Here is a 22,623-nt window from a genome sequence, read left to right on the forward strand (position 1 = left end):
CCAGCTGCCTGCGCCTGGCCCATGTCTCTCCAAGCATTTCCTATTCATGAACGTATCTGGAACAACCAGTTTATAGACCAGTCCTATCGACATGCGGCAGATGTCACTGAAAGCACAAATGGTCCATTTGATTTAATTTACACGAAATGTCGACACGCATAAAAATAAAACAAATGGACGACTCGAAAAAATTTGGCCCAGTTTCCAAACATCCTCCTTACCGAAAAGCGTCCCTCCGCCTCCTCGTTGCTACTGGAGACGACTGGGAAGGCACGTGACCGCGGCGTGACATTTGTCCTCTGCCCATGTGACTGAGGGTCACGAGGTCACTCACTGAAGGAGGTAAAGTCCATCTCTACTCCGAGCAGACGGACAGATAGGTGGGTGTGGGTTTGTTTTTCTTTCTGAACAAATTCAGTTGTAGTTCGGGAATATATATATATATATATATATATATATTTTTTTTTTCACGAACTGAAATCCATCAATTATTGAGAGCGAGAGGCCTGTCCAGGGAAGGAGGGGCCGGTTACTGGCTGCCTGGTCAGTAGGTGTGGGCTGGAATTTGCGGGCTGGGTATCTTGGTTTTGGCAGATCAATCCCATTTAGTCAAGTTTGCTTCGCATCCTGTGGGTAACCTTAAAAGGTATCGATCCTAAACTTTCTGTTGACCTAACTCTGGGGGAGGGTGGTTGGGAAGAGTTACAATTTTCCATTACCATGCGCGTGTGTGGTGAGGATACAAACTTTAGAAACAGAAATTGCTGGAGAATCTCTGAAGGTCTGTAGAGAGAAAACAGTTATATGTTTGGAGTTCGGTGACCGTTTTTCAGAACACATGCAAAAATAAAGTTCTGTTCGTGTTTTTATTTTCCAGCATCTATAGTTTCTTAGGATTTTTTTAGGGGATATAAACGTTTCTTGCTTGCAGTCCCCAAACGAACGAGTACTAGTTTCTAAAATTATGCTGCCGCAGGATCTTGATTCCCTTAACAGCGGAACCAATTTTCTATGCTACCCCATTCCACTATTAATTCACCTCATAACTTCAAGCCCCGTGATTCGATCAGCCCTCAAGCCTCTAATTCTCAGGCATTTGATTTATGGTAGTAATGTGTACCTAACCACAGCGAATATTTTTTTCTTGTGAGCAATACAGGCAGATCGTAGCAAACAAGGACATACAGATCATAGGGTGCTTAGAGCAAGACGCACGAGGTTTCAGCTATACAGTAGTAAGATCAACACTATTTGATTTTAGAGCGGTCTATTCAGTAGTCTAACAGTAGAGAAGAAGCTGTTCTTGAACCAGTTGGTACGTGTTTTCAGGCTTCTGTATCTTCTGCCTGATGGAAGAGGTTGGAGGAGAGCATTATTGGGGTGGGAGGGCCTTTGGCAGCTTTTCTGTGGCAATGAATAGCAATACAAGTTGATACATCTTACAAATTTATTTTTCTATACTAGAATCTTTCTGCTAAATGTATTTACATTTGTACTGTTCATGGCTGTGCACTGGTTTTGCTTTTTAGTTGCAAATTAAACTCAAGACCTTCAAGAATTTGGCAATGCACTGAACTGATGTGCAGTTTATTATACTTAAATACTACTTGCATTATTCAATGCAGTACAGCACATGAACAGGTCCATTAAGGTTTCCCATGCACGGTTTCTATTCCTTTGTTTGCCTCCATTTGTGTGCCTCCATAAGATATGTCTTAAATGTTGCTAACGTGCCTGCTTCCACAACCTCCACTAGCGGTGTGTTCCAGGCTCCCGCCAATCTGTGTGAAAAATTTTCCTTGCACTTCTCCCTCAGACCACCCCCTCTCACCTTGAACCTGTGCTGTTTTGTAACTGACCTTTCCATCCTGGGGGAAATCCTCTGACAAGCCACCCTATCTATGTCTATCATAATTTTGTAGACCTCTATCAGGTCACCCCTCAGGCTCTGTCTTTCCAGAAAAAACAATGAGTTTACCCAGCTTCATGTAACTAAAGCTTTCCTGACCTGGTAAACCTTCTGTGCAGCCTCTCCTGAGCATCCACTTTCTTCTGGTAGTGTGGTGGCCAGAACTGCACGCAGTATTCAAATGTGGCCTAACTAAAGTTTTGTACGTCTTCAACATAACTTGCCAACTTTTATATTCAGTGCCCCAGCTAATGAAGGCAAGTGTTCTATATGTCTTCTTGATGACCTTATCCACATGTTCAGGGATTTGTGGACCTGTGCACCCAGATCCCTTTATGTCAATGCACATAAGGATTCTGCCATTTATTGTATAATTCACACCAGAATTTGATCTTCCAGAATGCATCACCTCTCATTTGTCTAGATTAAACTCCATCTGCTATTTCTTTGCCCAAATCTGCTGTATCCTTTGACAATCCTCCTCACTATCTGCAACTCTACCAATTTTGGAGTCATCCACAAACTTACTAATCAGCGCATCTATATTTTCCATTGTTATAAATATTTTATATATATATATATATTATATACTACAAACAGCAAAGTTACATAACCTCTTTACTATAGAAAGGTACATCAAAGATAAAGGGTCAAAATGTTGAGATATTATCAGAAAAAGATGGAAAGCTTGGTTAGAGATAAGTTTTAAGGAAGGCCTTAAAGGTGTAGAAATCCTGCAATGCTTATTTCAGGAGCTAGGTGGCAGATTAAAAAGCAGGATCTCAAAGATTGTAATCTTTGGATTACTTCTGGTGCTACGTGCTAGTGTACGAATAGCTGTATGGCACCGATGAATGTGTGACTGAAGAATTGGGCCAGGAGGGAGGGCTTTAGATTACTAGGTTTGTTTCTGGGGCAAATGGACCCTTTACCAGTTCAGATTGCATCTGAACTTGGGGTGGCATGAATATCCTTGTGGGAAAATTTGCTAGTGTAGTTGTTGGAGGTTTAAACTAATTTCCCAAGAGAATGGGATAGGGAGTGGAGTGGAGTGAAGTGACGGACAAGAAGAGATCGGACTAAAAGGCAATGCAAATATAGTCAAATTCCGGTACAAAGAGTATGGCAAGGCTGGATTGCATTTATTTTAAGTGAGGACTCTTAAGTAAGGCAAAAGAGTTGAGGGTGCTGATTAATGCATGGGGTTGTGATATCATTACTATGGAGACTTGGTGGAGGGATGATGGGTAGGACTGGCAGTTCAATATTCTGCGGTGTAGAATCTTTAGACAAAATGAGGAGGTGGTATCGCAATATTGATAAAGGAGTCATTTGCCACAGTAGGGAGGATTGATGTCTTAGCTTCCTCCAATGAGGCAATACATGTACAACTTCAAAACGAAATAGGGCAGTTACTTTGCTGGGTTGTACTGTACGACCCTAACCAATCACAAGATGTGGAAAGACAGATGTATAGGCAAGTGTAAAAACATTTGGGTAATAGAGGATGTCAACTTCCCTCAATATTAACTGGGGCAGACAAACTCTGAAATGCTTCAGGGAGTGGAATTCTCAAGCTAGGAGAGCTTTTTAAGCCAGATAATAGAATGCCCTAGAAATTGGGGTTGGGGGTGGGGGGCAACAGTTGAACCCTGGTTTAGGAAACCAAGACCAGCAAGTGGTAAGTGTGGCAGTCTGGGAGCACTTCAGTGACAGTAAATTATGGTCACTAAGGTTTAAGGTAATTATGGACTAAGATGGACCAGAAGTGTTGGGGAAGGTGGATTTTGATGAGATGAGAGTTAGCCAAAGTGGACTAACAGCTGCTTGCAGGAAAATCACTTAGAACAACCCAATTGTGATTGCACAAGAAGTTTTTAATGTGTAGCAACAGAAATAATGTTTTAAAAACAATGTCAAATGCTGAAGCCCAAAATTTTTGCATTCCTGACTTAATCTGTGCCTTTCATTGGATTGAGCTATGGAAAAGACCAAATTAGATTTGTATTTTAGATTTTTTTAAAGAAAGTGTTCAGTTGTTCTATGCCATACTTGTAGCGCAGGTGGAACTTGAAACCAGGCTTTCTGGCTCAGAGGTAGTGGCAGTACCACGGTGCTACAAGTGCCCCGTCCTGTCCCAGTTGTCATTTAAATTTATTAAATTGGCATGAAGCTGCTAATAGCCATGTATGCAAGTTTGTAAGGAATGTCCTGAGATTTTCTAAATTCAATTGAGGTTGATTGAAAGAAAAGCGTTAATTTACTATCTATGTCGTACTTGTTTGATATGAACACTGACTCAATCTGCACACTTAATTAGTGTAAGTTTTTTGAAGGACTAGCCAAGATAATTGGCTTATAGCGGATGGTATTGAGGGTTTGAGGAGTTAGGATCCAAATTCAGAGGTTCTGAACTAATCATCTCTGGATTCTTTCTTGAACCATGTATCAATTGGCATAGGATCAGGTAGTTTGGAGAATTGTGTGGCTCAAACATTGGTATGGGAACAAGGCTTTTCAGCTCCTGGAACATTGACACCAGCTGGTATCATTGTTTTGGAAATTGTACATCTAGGGCTTAAAATCTAAAGAGATGGCAGGGGAGGGTTGAATGGAATGGAAATATTGAAATCTAAAGAAGAAGGGTTGCCATGATCTCTACTGATTTGGGTAAAGACCAGAGTGGGACAAGAGGACGCAAAATTTAGAGGTCAAATTGTATTGTTAAATAAGATCTATGCAAATAATAGCTATTTAAGAAAAGGTCGTTTATCTAAATGTGCAAAGCATTCACAAAAAGATAGATAAAATCTAAGGTTTTGGAGTAGATTTGTAGCTCGGGTTGTGGGTGTTGAGGTTGTTTAAGTTGGTTGGCTCACCAAGCTGGTTTCTTGTTTTGCAGACGTTTCATTACCGTGCTTGGTAACATCCTCAGTGCAGCCGCCGATGAAGCGTCAGTGTGTTTTCCCGCCTGGTTTTTAAACTCTGGGGTCCGTTGACATGGATTGCCTCACTTCTGGGTTTCCTTCGTAGTGGATCCACCTACCTACTAGCCTCATCCTGCCCCCTTGACCTGTCCGTCCTCCCTGGACTGACCTATCCCCTTCCTAACTCCCCACCTACACTCACCTTTACTGGCTCCATCCCTGCCTCTTTGACCTGTCTGTCTCCTCTCCATCTATCTTCTCCTCTATCCATCTTCTATCCGCCTCCCCCTCTCTCCCTATTTATTTCAGAACCCCCTTCCCCTCCCCCATTTCTGAAGAAGGGTCTAGGCCTGAAACGTCAGCTTTCCTGCTCCTATGATGCTGCTTGGCCTGCTGTTTTCATCCAGCTCCACACCTTGTTATCAAAAGATCCAGTGTGATTGACTTCTATGTTAAACTTAAACGCGACATACTTTAATTACAAACATAAGGAACATAAGTATGAGGGGACAGCTTGTTAAGTTGATCGGGTTAATAGAGTAAAAGGTATACTAATAAACTATGGAAATCATTTCAAAAAACAATTTAAAATTTTCTACAAAAATCATTCCATTGAAAAGCAAAATACACACTGGCTTATTAAGGAAATTGAAGATAATAAGACTAAAAGTATAGGCATATAATATTGCAAAGAATTTTTTTCTTAAACAAAAGCATTGGGACTGTTTTAGAAACCAGTGAAGAGCCAGTGCAACTTCGAATTTTCGAAAGGGGAAAAAATAGAACATGAGGTCAACAGGCCGAGCATTTAAAAACTGAAGCACTTTTACAGGTCTGCAAAAAGGACAGTAGCTAAAGTAATCATTACTCCCTTGGTGATAGAGACAGACAGGAAAAAGTATGAATGTGTAGATGGCAGTGGTGTTGAACAAGTCATTTGTTCGCCATCACAGTAGAAGATACTATGGCAATGAGAAGCTGAAGGGTTGAAAAGAATGAGGATCTTGAGGTAACTAATAGCAGCTGGGAAGATGTATCGTAGAAACTTAAGGGACTAAAATCTGACATTGAGTCTTAATGGCCTATAACCTAGGTATCTAAAAGAAGTAGCTGTGGGAAAAGTGGAGAAACTGGTTGCGACCTTCCTAAATTCTCTAGATTCTCAATCTCACCAGATTGGAAGCTGGGAAACCAGATGTAATATACTTGGATTTTGAAAGGATGTTCAATAATGTGCCACAGAAAAGGTTTAGACTCGAGGAAGGGGATTGTGGATTTGGGAATAGTGTATTGGCATGGACAGAGAATCGGTTAATGGACAGGTAGCAGAGTAGGGATAAAGCATCATTTTCGAGTTGATGAATGTGATTCATGAAGTGTGTAAGCATCATTGCTGGGGCCTTAGCTGTTTCTGACCTATATTAATGACTTGGATAAAGAGATTGAAATTAATGAATCTATACTAGCTGATGATACATTCCTACCTCACCTTGTAAACTGAGAGGAGCACTTCTAAAGATGCTAAGAGAACAAAGCAGATTAGTTGAGGGCAACGAGACAGCAGACGGAGTAAATGTAGACAAGTGTAATATTATTAATTTAATAAGTATAGTAAAGTTTTTTTTTAATGATATGAAACTTGTTAATGTTCGCAAGGACTTTGTGTTTGTAGAAAAAATGTAATGTTATCACACAGGTATGCCAAGCTATAAGGCTGGTACATGATATGATGGCCTTTAATGCAGGGGGATGGTTTGTGTGGTCGACTCCTCCTATTTCTTGGTGTTCTTAAGTAAACTAATGCACACAGGTAATTTAAACATTAAAAAAAGTAATTGAATATTGGTATTTTGATTGGAACTTTTATTCCATGGTAGTTCCAAGGCTGAATTTCAAAATCAGTGATCGGTGCAGTCTATGGCAAGTTGACGTTGAACCACTGAAGTATCTTTCTACATCTCAACTGTCAAGAAACTGACAAGCTGATTGGAAACCCTATCTTTTCCTTTAAAGAACTAATTGCTATTAAGATTCTTCAGGGTGCATTCCTTTAAAATAGCTTGGTGCCAAATAGAGTTAAGATGCTTTATACTTTTTGTGAACAGAATGTTACATTGAGAACAACTGTATTCATTGTGGATAGTGGCTTTTCATAATAATCCTAATCACGTGATGTTTTGTTCATAAGAGACCACAATCAGCTATTGTGCTTTTTTTTTGCAGTTATTCTGTATAGTACTTGATGCAGCCAAGTTATAATCCAAACGTTGTTTAATAATGCTGCATAAAAGAGGAAATCAGTGCTGCTGCTTGTAAAAATGTTTTGCAGCTTTAAATGGATGAAATTCATGCTTTGTTATACATTTTATTTTTGTGGTGTTATGCTTCAAGCACTGATCAAGTTTCATGAATTACATTCTGGTGCATATATATCCATATTGGCCATTTTGTTGATTTCGTCTTGTGAAAATGAGAGTCATACAGCATGGGAACCTTTGGTCAAAATAGTCAATGCTGACCATGTTCCCAGAGTATACTAGTCCCACCTGCCTGTGTTTGACCCATATCCCTCCAAACCTTTCCTATTCATGTACTTATCCAAATGTCTTTTAAATGTTGTAACTGTACCTGTATCCACCACTTCCTCTGGCAGTTCATTCTACACACTAACTACTCTGTAAAAGAAAATTTGCCCCTCGTGTCCTTTTTAAATCTTTCTCCTCTGTCCTTAAAAATATGTCCCCGAGTTTTGAACTCGCCCCATCTTAGGGAAATGATCTTTGCTAGTCACCTTATCTATGTCCTCATGATTTTATAAACCTCTATAAGGCCACCCCTCAACCTGTGGAAAATATCTCAGCCTTTTTTTAATAACTAAAACCTTCCATTTCTGGCAACTTCCTGGCAAATCTTTTCTGAGCCCCTCCAGTTTAATAATATTCCACCTCTAACAGGGTGACCAGAATTGGACACAGTACTCCAAAAGAGGCCTCACCAACATCCTGTACAAACTCAACGTCATGTCCCAATTCCTATACTCCAAGGACTGCAATGAAGACATGCATGCTAAATACCTTCTTAATTATCCTATGTGTGTGATGCAAATTTCAAAGAATTGTGTACCTAAACTCCTAGGTGTCTGTGTTCTACAGCACTACTCAAGACCGTACTTTTAATTGTGTAAGTCCTGCCCTTGTTTGTTTTAACCAAAATGCAATACCTCGCATTTATCCAAATTAAACTCCATTTGCCTCTCCTCATCTAATACTGATCGCTGTGGAACACTGCTGGTAGCAGGCCTCCGGTCCGAAAAAACAACCCTCGCCACCACCCTCTGTCTCCTATCTTTGTCAATTTTGTACCCAGTAGGCAATCTTGCCCTGAATTCCATGTGATCTACCTTTTACTACTTAGTCTACGATGCAGAACCTAATCTAAGGTTTTACTGAAATCCAAGTCAACAATGTCTGCTGCTCTGCCCTCATCAATCTTTTTGATCGCTTCCTCAAAGACTCAATCAAGTTTGTGAGACACAATTTCCCTTGCACAAAATGCACAATGATGTAAGATAACAAGGTGTAGAGCTGGATGAACACAGCAGGCCAAGCAGCATCAGAGGAGCAGGAAAGCTGACGTTTCGGGCCTAGACCCTTCAGAAAATCCAGAAGTTCATAGCACAGTGTAGTCACAGTGCAGAAATTGGCCATGTGACAGTTGTTTGCATTGAGGCATCAAATGAGCAATTCACTTGGTGCTGTTCTCCTGACTCTTCCCTGTAATCCTACACATTCTGTCTTTTCAGATAACAGCCTAATTTACATTTGAATGCTTCAATTAAACCTGCCTCTTTCACATTCTGAGGTATGCATCTGTGTCCTGTTGGTCTTGATCTTTTTGCAAATGGGAACAGTTTCTCTCTATCTCATCAGTCAAATCCACTCTTAGTCATTTTTCCAAGGAAATCAGCCCTAACTTTTCCAGTTGACTTTCATAACTCAAGTTCCTCATCCTTGGGGGGGAAAAAAAATTTCATTGAATCTTTTCTACACCTTCTCTACTAACTTCATTTGCTATCTAAAGTGCGTGCCTAGCATTTCAGCTTAGGCAAAATTAGCCTTTTAGATAAGTTCAGCATATTCTTGTTCTTGAACTCCATGCCCCTATTAATAAACCCTATGCTAATTTACCACTTTCAATGACTCATGCATAAATACACATGGGACTCTTTGTTCCTGTACCCCCTTTGGAGTTTGGAGATATTTTCTAATCAATCTGTTCGGAAATGTTATGTGCCTCTGGAGAAGGTAGGACTTGAATGCTGGCCTCTGGGCTTAGGTAGCCCAACCACTGTGCCACAAGAGTCTCCTTTGAAGTTTGTTTAACATTGTCTCTAGTGATGTTCTTATTGAACTGGATCATTTCTAATTTCTCTGCACTGAACTTTGCCTACCATCTTTCTGTTCATTCCAACAACTTATCTGTCTTTCAAAGTTCTGCAGTATCTTCATGTGGGTTAGCTATGCTTCCAAATTTTGTGATTTTGATTTTGTGCCTTGTACATCCACGATCAAGGTCAATAATTTATATCAGGGAAAAACCAGGGTTCTACCGCTCACCTGGGGGGAGCTTCACTGCACAACTATTTTCAGCCTGAAAAACATTGATTAACCACTACTTTATATTTCTTGCCACTCAATCAATTATATATCCATGCTGCTACTATGTCATTTATTCCATGAGCATTAACTTTGTATACAAGTCTGTGTGCTATTGTATCTTGTGCATTTTTGGAAGTCCATGTACACCATTTCAACAGCATCGCCCTCATCAATCCTCTTTCCTACCTCAAACAAGCTCCCAAGTTGGTAAGACAATTTTCTCCTAAGAAATCCATGCTGGCTTTCCGTAATTAACTTGTATTCATCCATGTAATAATTTTGTATCCAATTATTTTTTTCCAGAAGTTTCCCCACAGAATTAAACTGATGGGCATGTAGTAGCTGGGCTTACCTTCACATCCATTTTTGAATAAGGGTGTAACTTTGCAATTTTCCAGTTCTTTGGCATCACTCAGTATAAAGATGATTTCAGCTGATTATGTCAACAGGTACAACAGTAACAGTCCAACTGTTGTTGCTACACAGCAGTTTTCTATTTCTGGTTTGGTGTCATGTAATTAAACTGTCAAGCTCCTTTCAAGTGAAATCTTGGAAAGTTGTCACCTCTCAAATCCAAAACAATCTTTCCTAGAATTCCATTTTTGCCTCCCTGAGCAGGTTACTATCATTGCCACCATGCTGAAACAACTCTTCTCAAAGTCACAAATGACATTTGATCTGATTACGACCATGATACAATATCCTTTCTTGTTCTTCTTGACCTGTCTGCAATCTTTAACAAGTTGAACAACATACTCCTCCATTATTCAGATGGGTGGGAATGCCAGCTCATTCCATTTCTATCTATTTATGACCAGAAAATCACCTGCACTATCTTCTCCTCTTGCATTATTGCCTCTAGAGTCTGTCTTTCTTTCGAATCTATCCCTGACCATGCCCTGCTCTCCTATTTCTCATCTAAATACTCTCCCTTGGCAATGTTACTTCAAATCTGCATATCAGGCCCCAAACATACTCTGCTGCCACTTTGCTCTACTTCCCCAACACCCTCTCGACCCCTTCTATATTATCTTCACAATGTCAGACAGCTTTCCTCATATCCAGTCTTGGATAAACTAATGTGTTTTACGAGCTAAGTATTGGAACGTTAAACTGCTTTCTTCACTTCTCATCACAAAGCTAAGGCTCTTGGCATTCTCCACGGCGATTATGAAGTTGAACTGGATTATTCGCAGCCTTCGTGGCACGATGAATTTTACGGAATACTTAAACCGTGCCTCGTCCATGCAAAATTTGTTTAACCCTTTACATTATTGTATTTGTCCACAAGCTATTTTAGTGGTTTCTATACTGGGATCCCTAAATTGCGTGGTTAATCCATCCATAGTTTCTAGCTTCTTACCATTTAGAAAATTTTGGATTTGTTTTCCTCAGGTTCCAAGCAGATGAACTTGTATGTTTCCACATTGAAATCCATCTGCTATAGTTTTGCTGATTCAGTATATCTGGCGATGTCCCTTTTGCAACATTCTGCTGCCATCTACACTATATGTTATACTACCTTATGTAATGCTTCTGGGAAGTTTGTATGACACAGTTTCTTCATCAAAGTTATTTCTAAATATAATGCAAAGCAGAGATAAAAGCAAAGTACTGGAGAGACTAGGCACATTTGGCAGCATCTGTGGACAGATAAGTTAATGTTTCAAATCCAAAATAACTCTTCAGAAAAGCTGAAGCCAAGTCCAGAACACTGGGGTTACAACAATTTATGTTCTGCCACTGAGTATCGATTGTTCCTACCTTCCTAGCACCTAACAAGTTTCTTACCCAAGCCACTATGTTGCTTACAGTTCCACCCCTACTCGTGTTTTTAAGTCCTTGGACTTTTTCCAATCACTTATGGGATGAGAACATCACTCGATAGGTCAGCTTTTCTTGCTCATGCCTAGTTGCTCTTGAAAGATGGTGGTGAGCTGCTGCCTTAAACTGCTGGAGTCCATTTGATGTAGGTGCACCTGCAATGCAATTAGGTTGTGAGTTCTAGGATTGTGATCAGTGAAGTCCATAAACTACTTTATCAACATTCTTAGTAAAATGTGGCGAGCAACCATGTTCTGATAAATCCATAAATTTTTTAATGTGAGTATAACAGTTTAAAGTTTTTGAGAAGATTTGTAGCTTGGGTTGCAGATGAGGTTGTAGACTTGATCGCCGAGCCGGTGTGTTTGGTTGCAGACGTTTTGTCACCCTGCTAGGTAACATTGTCAAGTGTGCCTCCAGTGAAGTGTTTGGTGTTCTGTCCTGCTTGTTATTTATATGCCTTGGCTTGCTGGGGTGGTTGGCATTACCTCCAGTTCTGTTTTTCAGTGGTTTGTATATTGTGTCCAGTTCAATGTGTTTGTTGACGGAGTTCTGGTTGGAATGCCAGGCCTCCAGGAATTCCCTAGCATGTCTCTTTGACTTGTGCTATTATGGATGTGTTGTCCCAGTTGAATTTGTGTCCTTCTTTGTCCATGTATATTGAGATCAGTGAGAATTGGTTGTGTCTCTTGGTGGCTCGTTTGTGTTCGTATATACCTATTGTCAGCTTTCTTCCAGTTTGGCCTATGTAATGCTTCTCACAGTCCTTGCATGGTATTTTGTATATTACGTTAGTTTTATTGGTTGTGAGTATGGGATCCTTCACGTTTGTCAGTAGCTGTTGCAGGGTGGTTGTTGGTTTGTAGGCTAGCCTGATACCTAGGGGTCTGAGTAGTCCTAGGGTTATCTCTGATATGTCACTGATGTACGGTAGGGTGACTAGTGTGTATCTGGAGGTCTAGCATTCCAAATGAAACTCCATCAACAAACGCATTGAACTGGACACGATATACAAACTACTGAGAAACAGAACCGGAAGTAATGCCAACCACCCCAGCAAGCCGAGGCATATAAATAACAAGTGGGACAGAACACCAACGCTTCAGTGGAGGTGCACTGATGATGTTACGTAGCAGGGTGACAAAATGTCTGCAACGAAACACACTGGCTTGCTGAGCAAGTCTACAACCGGAGTATAAAAGTTCTGGGGCTTGGACATAATAGCACTCTGTATAATTGGATTGCATCTAATTCAACATACAAAACATTTGACCTGACTATCTTTATGGCATTCACAATGCTCTGACCATTTGTGAACCTTAATGAGATAAAAAACAGAAAGTGATTCCAGGTACCAGGTGGGAAACTGCTGCTTTTGCTTTAAGTTGTACTTGCATGTGAGTTCTGCTTCTTTGGTTTTAAATCTGTCAAAACATTTCATTTAGATGTATTTCTTTATTTCTGTTAGGTTTGGACCACTGCAACTTTGCAAATATGAATGCAGCTGAAAGTCTTAATCGCATTAAGGAGGAATATAAAGAGGCATTTACCTTTGTTAATAAAGGGCTCACTGCAGATGAATATGGTCAAAAAGAAGTTGCAAAGCAGTATTACAGGCAAGGAGAGAGGCACTTAATTGAAGGATTGAATATTCCTTCAAATAGTCCAGAATGTACAGGTCCCCAGTGGGACGTAGCCCGTCAAATGCAGAATAAGATGTGTGCAACATTAAGTAATATACAAACAAGGTTATCTATTTTGGAGCATGAAGACAATTCAATGGCATCTAATCAAACAAACCAATTTTCTGAAACTTCAGGACCTGATAACTCAAAAGCGGAGTCAAGACTGTATCCAGTTGTACCAATACCCTGTGAAGAGAAAGCTTCAGTGTTGTCAAACACTCAATCTTCTGCCATGAATGTGAAACCAACTACCAATGGAAGCTCCTTGAACATAGCGGCTAGTTTGTCAGCAGATGTTCCGTGTGCACTGAATGAGCTGCCCCCAGTATACACGCCTGAGGCTGCGGAAGGACACAAGACCATTTCCTATGGAACTGAATCTGGCGAGTTTGCTGTTGTTGGTGGTAATGCTATTGGGCAAAGGACCCATCCTCCTCCATTGGAATCACTTGGTATAGATGCATGTGAGCTCATCTTAATTGAGCAAGGAGTGCAGATATTCTATGTAACACGTGATGGGCAAGTGAGTGCACCCTCCTATCCAGGATACCTCCGCATTGTGACATTTTCTGATTCAGATGCTGATGCAGCACAAAACCGGCCACCTTCCTTTCTGCAGGTATGTTTTTAGATTATTGCAGAAAATTTATTTGTTAACATTTTTGGTTCAGATGCCTACTATATGGTATTTATTTTCACAATTTGTACTGCAATTCAAAATGTTTTTGCAAAATAATAATTTGAAGGGATTGTGGAAGTCTTGTATAATAGAAGCTTGGAATTTTTAGTTATTTTGTTTATTTTATTCTTCATCATACACAAAGGCTAGAACTTTGAACCATTTACCGGGTATATTCTGTTTAGCTGTTAGGAAATTTTACTGAGGGTAAATTTCTCACTCAAATAGCAACTGGTGAATAGCTGAAGAGAAAATAAGGAATAAGGGCAAGACAAAGTCTTACACGTTGACCCACACTAAGTCCCTATGTTTAAGCAAATGCATAAGAAAGCTAAATCTAGAATATGCAGTTAGAATACACACTCCCTGATGTAGAAAACCTATGAAGAAATTATGGATATCATTTTCAGTTTTATAAATTCAAGCTATCTTTTTTATTAATTGTTTTTAAGACTGGAATTAGAAAACTCGGCAAGTAGTTTATAGTGAAGTGCCATTAAATGGATTTAACTTTTATGTTGGGATATTGAATATTTGGCCTCACTTGAGATGTTGTTAAATGTGGAAATTGTCTTTGTCTCCATATCCACCTAGTCACAACTGTGCTAAAAATTAAAAATATTAAAAATAACTTTGATTGTAATAACAGTTTGCTTGAATGAGAATTAGTGTGAATCTAACTTTTATCTAACAATCCAAGGAGATTTTCAGCTAAATCTACAGAAATTACGACTTGTTCATTTGATAACTATAAGTATTCCAGTGTGCCAATGGCATTCGATAAGTTTGTCCTTTCAAAAGGTTAATGCATAAATTTGGCTTAAGCCAATGAATTTAAAGAATTTTGTGACCTATTAAACATAAACTAGTCAGAATAAATTAGAAATGCAACCTAAATAATATTTCTTTGAGTGATCGCAGCTGTTATTTTCTGCCCTTTTATAATAGCTGCAGTCTTTCTCCTTATCAGATCAGTTATCATACAATGCAAGCTAAGTCACAAACTGCTCTTCACTACCTCTTGCATGGACTCTTAAACCCATTCCTCCTAAACTCTGGTCAGTGTCATTACTAGCTTTTTAAACTGCAGTTTGTTATACTAACATGGATTTCTTTTCTGAATAAGAAGAGCAATGTGAAACAATCCTGCTTCTCTGGTACTTCTCCCAGCTTCCATCTTGTGGTGCCAAAATGCTCAATCTATCTCGTGAGAGAGATTTTTTTCCCTGATGTATGTGGATATTTGTGGTATGCCTCAAGGTTCCTTCATTGTAGCCCACATATCCTATCTCTACGCTGATCAGTGAAGTTATTAGTATGTGGTTAACTTCCAGATATATGCTTTTCTTTTTCACTATCCATCCTAAACTTCATAACTATGAAGGCCTTGTTTGGCTGCTGGTCCTACATTAAATAACGGGTGAATTAAACTTTCTTCTGTTCAACTTTGTTGACTTAGATAAATCATAGAATTATAGAATCCCTACAGTGTAGAAGCAGGCCATTTGGCCCATCAAGCCCACACTGACCCTCTAAAGTGCGGCCCACCCAGACCCACCCCCTGCCCTATCCCTGTACCCCTGCATTTCTCATGGTTAATCCACCCAGCTTGGAGAGATGATTTAAGATTCCATGCATTATTCAAAGGGGAGCAGGTGAGTTCTTCCAGTCTTTTGGCTACAATTTATTCCTCAATCAGTGACTGAAACATATGCTCTGGTCACTTATTTCACTACTGTTTGTGGGAGCATGCTGTGCACAAACCGTGTGCTGCGCTTTCTTACATGATAATAACTATGCTTCGAAACTAGTGCTAAATTTTGTCTTTGAGTCGTCTAAAGCATTATATGAATAAATTTTAATTTGGTATAATTGGGTCTTTCATGCACAGGTGGTAATATGAGAACAAATTGAGTGAAAACTGCAATACTATTTATTATGTTATCATTTTAAGGGTCAATTTGTAGGTGGACATAAAATAATAATGATCATATTTCCTTTTCTATTAGGTTTGTGATTGGGTGTACCCACTTATACCTAGCCAGTCTCCTGTACTGCAGTGTCACAATGGAGTCTACATGTTTCCTGATATAATGTCACAAGATCCTCGTGTCTATGTTGGAGTAGTGCTGTCTTCTGAGCTGCCACAATCAGACAGAGAACACTTTGAAGACTTGCTGAGACAAATGACTTATCTAAAGGTTCAGGTAAATTTCAGTAATTGAAAAGTTGACTGAAGCTGTGGAAAAAAGGTCACAAAAAGTTTCAAACACTTGATATAATTAGCAAATTTTTTAAAATGCTAATATTTGGATAACGGATAAAAATTGACATTAACCAGCTTAACACTGCCATCTGATTGTAGGAAAGGATGCGAAAAGATTGCTAAGCAGATTAAATGGGTAAAGAATGTCACAGGTGAAAACTGAATTTATCAAATGTAAATAAGGAAAGGACTTACCAATAATTCATTGGTTAGGACAAGAGGTAACAACCATATAGACTAGAAAAATTCCAGAGTTAATCTCCAGTCTGAGCTTGACTCTTAATGCCTGTAAAAATGCTCATCGCCACTCAACACAGCTGATGAAGAATCAGGAAAAACTTCTATTCCTGATTGCTATCCATTAACTTATGCAAAAATGCTGAAGTTGGAAGTAAACAGAAATTTAGCTAAAGATAGGGGCGGGGGCGGGGGCGGGGAACATTGAGACATTTAATTTAGTTTCATAATACGCCATTCAGTTTGGCTCCAACGTTAGAATTAGTATATATCACGTGAGTGCGTGCATTGCTGTGAACACACTAAAAAGTACTAAACGTAACTATTAATAAGAATTAACATCACCCCTTGTTTAGTTCCCTACAAGAAAAGGCATTTTATTGTTTTTTTTTTAAATTAGATTTAAATAAGAAGTGAAGGAATATTTGAGATTGTGCAAGAATCATGATGTATTTGCAGAGCTCAGGCATATTTGAAGACTTCAGAGTCCTTAAAAAAAAAAAAAAAGTATGGAAATGCATTGTGAAGTCTGAAAAGATTTTTTATACAAGATATTTCTGTAAGCTCATTGTTTTTGTGAATGAGCGGTCCAGATTGTGCAGTTATCATTTTTCTAGTCTTACCTCTAGTAAATTCATCGGTAATTTACATGAACAGTGCAAAAAAATGAAATAACTCAATTTAGTACCAACCGAACTGACTGGAATCTCTGGTTTAGTCTATAGCATGTTATCAAGAAACAGGCAAGAGAGTTGAATTTTATAGCCATTATTTACATTTAGATAGTTTGCTTTTATCCTGCAAGCAATTAATGCTTCACTGAAATGCTTTTGGACCTGTAGGTCAGCTTATACCAATGGAAATATATGCTTAACTGAAACAGAGTTTTATTCGAAGCAAGAGATTAGAAAATGGCAGGGGTAGGGAGGGGGAGTGCGTGGTGGTGGAATCAAAATGAATTCCAGACTATCAAACAGGTGATGGAGGGAATAGGAATCGATGAGTCCCAAGAGCAGGCTCTTTTTGTTTTAAACACGTGTTTTTGCATTGACACCTTACTTGAATAAATTTGATTGAAATCTTCATTGCACAAGGTCTGTGTTTATACAGATTTGAGTATGTTGTTCAAAATTTGGAGTGTGAACAGTTTACATCTTAGTAGACCTATGTGAACAAAGTGATCCTAGACAAGGGAGTTTCTAACGTAGTAGACATAGGAGAAATACTCGTGTTTGAGTGTGAACACATCAGTTTTATTTGCTTTGATTTGTAAAAGACAGTAATACTCCAGACTCCCACAATGTAGTTAACTGTTAAATGTCCTCCAGATAATTAGGGATGGGCAATAAATGTTGACCTAGCCAGTGACACTTGCATCCTATAAACAAATTAATGTATGTATCTCTCAAATGCATAAATTCCTGGATGATTATAATCTCAATATCTTGTTTTTTTTATAGAACTGTATAATCCTGGAAGAAAACACAATTCGGATGACAGCTTTTAACTGACTACTTGTAAGCAACCAATCTGGTGCTGTGAATCTAATTGTATTTTACTAATTATTTATTTGTTTCTTAGGATCCAGAAGCTTCATCTGGAGAACTTAATTTGAGCCAGACCGTTCGAATTTGCCATGAATCACAAGTTAGTAACCAAGAGGCTATACCAGAGTGGAGTGGAAAAATGGCCCGTGGAATTCTAACGGGTGAGCAGTTATTGTACATAAGTGAGAGAACTGTTTTTAGAAGATATGAATTTCACCATCAGGGATGTACTTTGAAAGTGCTCACAACCTTTTGAGTTGCTAACTGATTCTTCTGAAATTCATTGCTTGACTGATAAAATAAGCTCAATGTCAAAATATCTGATGCTGTTGTGGTTCCAGCTGGTTTCAATATCTAATCGTTAGAATTAGACTGGAACTGCTTGGATACTTGTGTTGTACTCTGCATATGTATGGAAACGTTATTTGATAAAGGATATTACATTACCTATTTCTATAAGCATCACAATTAAATGTATTGCCTGTTAGTGTATGCTGAGCAAAATGGTGTAAAATCTACTTTTTAACTTCATTTTTCAGGGGCCTCTTGGTTGAGCTGGGGTTTAGTTAAGGGAGCTGAATTCACTGGTAAAGCAATCCAGAAAGGAGCTTCTAAACTGAGAATGCATATTCAGCCTGAAGATAAGCCTGTAAAAATAAGTCCAACAGTGGAAAAAGGACTCAGTGTTGCAAGACAAGCAACAGGAGGTGCTGTAAAAGTCAGCCAGTTCTTGGGTAAGCTAACAACCAATACCCTTTAATATTCACTTAAGGATTTCTTACGAATCTAGAAATGGTTAATAATAATAGAAAAAGACTCCTCAAACTTGGATGTGACTCCCAGTGGGGTTGCCAACAAGATTTTGGTGTTACAAGCTCCTAGACAGCAATGGTTGCTATGGAGTTCCAACTGACAGCTGTAAGACTCCTTCTTTTAAATTCCCAGTTTTTGAATACTGGGATGGCTTACCTGGCTGATTCTTGATGCCTCATTACTGTCTTGTAAAATCCTGACTTAATTTATGTGGATTAAATGGGCATCCTCCCCACTCTCAAGCATCCCTCCTTTCCCCTACCATCCCATCCCAGCTCTTATATGTTTGGGACCATGGCAAGTTTTAACTTCCAGTTGGGGCTACAGGTCACAGTATGAAAAAAGCCAGTAGATATTAGCTGGAGGTATATCTTTGGATCACGTTTAAAGGATTCCTGTGGTTTGTGCATGCTCTTGACTAACTTGCAATGTTGTTAAAAGTTTAAACTTTGACTGGCTGGGTGAGAAATGGGTACGTGGAAATGGAGGAGGAGGCTGTGAAAGTGTGAAAATGGTTTTAAATTGAACAAAAAGAAATCCCATCTAACTGCAAACCAGGGAAAACTTGATATTGCTGAGGGAATGAATTCCTTGCAATTAATGTAGAATCTCTAGCCTAAGGCTGCATATGTTCAGGATCTTATGTAGGAAGGAGAAATGTAGTGGCTGCTATTGTAATCAAAACTATTCATTGTTAAATTTAAATCTGGGATTGATATCGGATTTGCAGTATGCAGGATAGTCAGTGCTTGGGCGACATTTTCCAGCTTTGTGTATATACAATGAAAACATTAGCTGTGAGCTCACCAGTCTCTGGAAGATGTGTTAAAATTGTGGCTATGTCAAAGTGAAACAGTTGTTTTGAAAAAGTGTTTTATTGTTAACTTTTATGTCTTGTTTTGTACCGATTTTAAGCACTGTGGGAATTAATGCTCTCTGAAATCAATGCTTCCTTTGATCTGGCCAAAAATTTAATGGAAGGTTGTAATTATTGAAGATATTGATGAATTCTACTAAATCTGCTTCTGTGCCAGTTGTTTAGAGGTACTGTTATGTGACAGCATCACCTAATCAATGAGAATGAGAAATGAAAAAAATCAAAATTTGATCTCTGTAATCAAGAGGAGGCCTTGGAAAAAGCATGTTATTTTGACCCCTACAACATTTCTTTTTAAAAACCAAAATAAGCTCAAGATTTCTTGTATATGAAAATATTAAGCACCACCAAATCACTGTTAGCTTAATAGTATGGTTTATAACTGTTTTGTACCCTGTGTTACTACTTTCTTCCTGCAAAATTTCTATTTATAAGGTTAATCAATCTGAAGGTTATTTAACTAAGTCAGACCACTTGCTGTTTTATAGCTTTTTTTTTCCATTCTGACTTGTGTGGATATTTTGTTTAGATGTTCAGACAGTCTCTTTAAATAAAAACCACCACTAAAATGTTAACATGAACTTTGATCCAGATATTTGCAATAACTTGCCCTGTATCCAATGCATAGATAATGATAAATAGCCAAGTGTATTTTCACTGATACACTGTTTCTGCAGATGAACTGGACCAAAGAATCCTCAGCATGTTGCCCAAATAATATCAAAGTAGGCTACATTGAAGGAATGGCTTACATAGGAATTGACTATCTCAAGATGGTAGAACTCTATTGTGTTATTATAAAAAACTAGGTTGCACTCAGTACGATTTGAAAATTTCTTACTTCTATATTTCCTTACAGATTCTAACATGTTATCATTACCAACAAACTGTAGTGTCAATAGTCTCATCAAGTAGAATTAAGCTGCTCCACTGAATTAAGCTAACTGATTGCCCAACTATGGCACATGGGATGGGAACTGAGAATGATTGTATAGAGATTGCATGGGAGAGGTTGTAGAAGGTACTTAGGAGAAGAGCAGTTGTTGGGTTTTGGTGGTTGTGAGCAGAAATGGGAGGGATGAATGGTGGGGCGAGAAACTGGAATTAAAACTATGCTTAAAAATGATTGTAAAAACGTGATTGTGTTTCACCTGTACGTACACCTCCAAGGAATGGAAACATTAAAGAGTGCTTGAATAAAAAGCATTGAAACTGTGGTGCAGTAACGTTTTTTTTACTTAGCTCACTGATGGGTCCTCCTTGCAGCTGGGAGAATAAGTTTCTGCAGCTAACAAAGTTAAGGATGTCTTTTTAAATGTCATCATTGACATATGTTTTTGCATTGCCACTGACCAGGAGAACCATGCAATTTTGTGGTAACTACAGTTGCCTGCTAGTCTGTTGTAAACTACAAAAATGGGACAAGAGGTGCTTTTAAGGAAGTAAACTCAGTATATAGGGAGTGTTCCACCTGTAGTTTCTTTTTAAAAAGTGGCAAGAACCACCCAAGCAAATATAATTTTGTTAAAGGCATAATGGAGCTGTAGCTTGTAAAGGGAGAATAATTTAAGGTATCAACCCCACAAGAGCAATATAATGACAAATGGTGGAAAAAAACAGATTGCAGCTTTCACTGTGGTTTGGTCTTTACTATTTGATTTATGATACGTAAAATAAGGTTTTCAACAATGAGGTTTTGGTATTTAAGTTAGACTGAAGCTCCTTATTGCAAGTTTATTGAGCAGTTGAATTTGTCAGAATCATGAAGTTAAGGATGTTGTTTTAAATTCTCAGTGGATGGACTTTGTGCTGTTGCTAGTACTGTTGGAAAAGAGCTGGCTCCACATGTAAAGAAACATGGAAGTAAACTGATTCCAGAAGCTATAAAGAAAGATAATAATTCAAAAGCCAATCTAGATGGAGCCCTGGCGGTGGCAGCAAGTGGAGTTCAAGGTACGTGTTGATTTTATTTGACTTCCTTTCAACTTCTCCAAGTAGTTAAACATGTTTGATTCACTGTCTTTTTAAATCAGTTTTTTGTATTAAACTTGCAGAAATCAAAGGGATACTATGTTAATTTATATAACCATTCAGGTATGCATTATCTGGATTAGTGGAGAACTTTAATAACTGAACATAACTTTTTAAGCACAGAAGAAGGGCATGTGATCCATCCAGGCTTACTAATCACCTCAATTTACCTCTTTGCTCTTCTAGAAATATGTCACATTGTTTAGACTATAGTGGTATTATTGCTAGACTATTAATTCAGAGAACTAGGAAATGTCCTGAGGACTTGGGTTCAAAATCCACTGTGGCAGATGGTGGAATTTGAATTCATTAAAAAAGACTGAAATTGAGTCTAATGGTCATGAAATCATTCAGTTGTCATTAAAGATTAAATTTGGTTCCCTAATGAAACTGCTGTAAATTACCTGCATGTGACTCCAGACCCACATGTGGTCAACTGCCCTCTGGGTAATTAAGGTGGACAATAAATACTGGCCTAACCAGTGACACCCACTTCCCATGAATGGAATGTATTGTATTGAAGGCGGCCATTCTGCCCATTGTATTCATAGTAGCCAATAAGTAGTCATTCAGGTTAATCCTATCTCCATCTCTAGGTCTGTAGATATGGTGCTTCATGTGCATGACTTTAATAGCTGATTTTCTGCTGCTATTACACTTACAGACAGTGTTCCATATTCCCATCCAAGTGAAAAGATTTCCTTTGAATTCCCACTAAGCCTGCTTTCTTTCAAGGTGCATAGATTTGAGTCCCTTCCTATTTGTTGCATTTAAATCCTTTTATGATATTAATCACTGCAATTAGGTCTCTATTTTGCTTCCTCTGTTCCTAAGAAAACAACTGTGGCTTAACACATGTTTTATAGAATTCCAGCATAACTTCTCAACTGCAATTCTGCATCTAGTTAATAGAAGCAAGTTAGCCAAGTACTTTCCTGTCCAGCCACTTCTACGAGTATACGCTGCAAGTTCCTTCTGTTCTCTATGCTTTAATTTCCTACTATTTTCATACATTGTTAGGCTTCACAACTGCATTGCCTCATTCTTCAGATTGAATTCCGTTTGTCAATGTTCAATCCACCTGACTAGTCCATTGATATCCTCCTGTGGTGTACAGTTTTCTATATCATTAGCAACCAACCATTTCTTTTGTATTCTCTCAAAATTTTC

At 38.6% G+C, this 22,623-nt stretch overlaps 1 protein-coding gene across 4 annotated transcripts in view; it reads left to right on the forward strand.

The window, feature by feature from the left end:
• Positions 1 to 250: 250 nt before the first annotated feature.
• Positions 251 to 22,623, forward strand: part of sparta (spartin a) — a 28,101-nt gene continuing 5,728 nt past the window's right edge. Inside the window, exons 1-6 of one of the 4 annotated variants that reach the window (XM_048597802.1) lie at positions 251 to 380; positions 12,787 to 13,622; positions 15,692 to 15,889; positions 17,767 to 17,893; positions 18,272 to 18,466; positions 21,217 to 21,375. In XM_048597802.1, the coding sequence (XP_048453759.1) occupies positions 12,813 to 13,622; positions 15,692 to 15,889; positions 17,767 to 17,893; positions 18,272 to 18,466; positions 21,217 to 21,375 (1,489 nt within the window). In that variant the 5' untranslated portion in view covers positions 251 to 380; positions 12,787 to 12,812. Of the gene's footprint in view, positions 381 to 533; positions 647 to 4,876; positions 4,900 to 12,786; positions 13,623 to 15,691; positions 15,890 to 17,766; positions 17,894 to 18,271; positions 18,467 to 21,216; positions 21,376 to 22,623 lie in introns of those variants that run through there. The other 3 variants (XM_048597804.1, XM_048597803.1, XM_048597805.1) reach the window with 3 other exon arrangements.

The sequence above is a fragment of the Rhincodon typus genome, chromosome 6 (genome assembly GCF_021869965.1).
Source record: "Rhincodon typus isolate 14 chromosome 6, sRhiTyp1.1, whole genome shotgun sequence".
NCBI lineage: Eukaryota > Metazoa > Chordata > Chondrichthyes > Orectolobiformes > Rhincodontidae > Rhincodon > Rhincodon typus.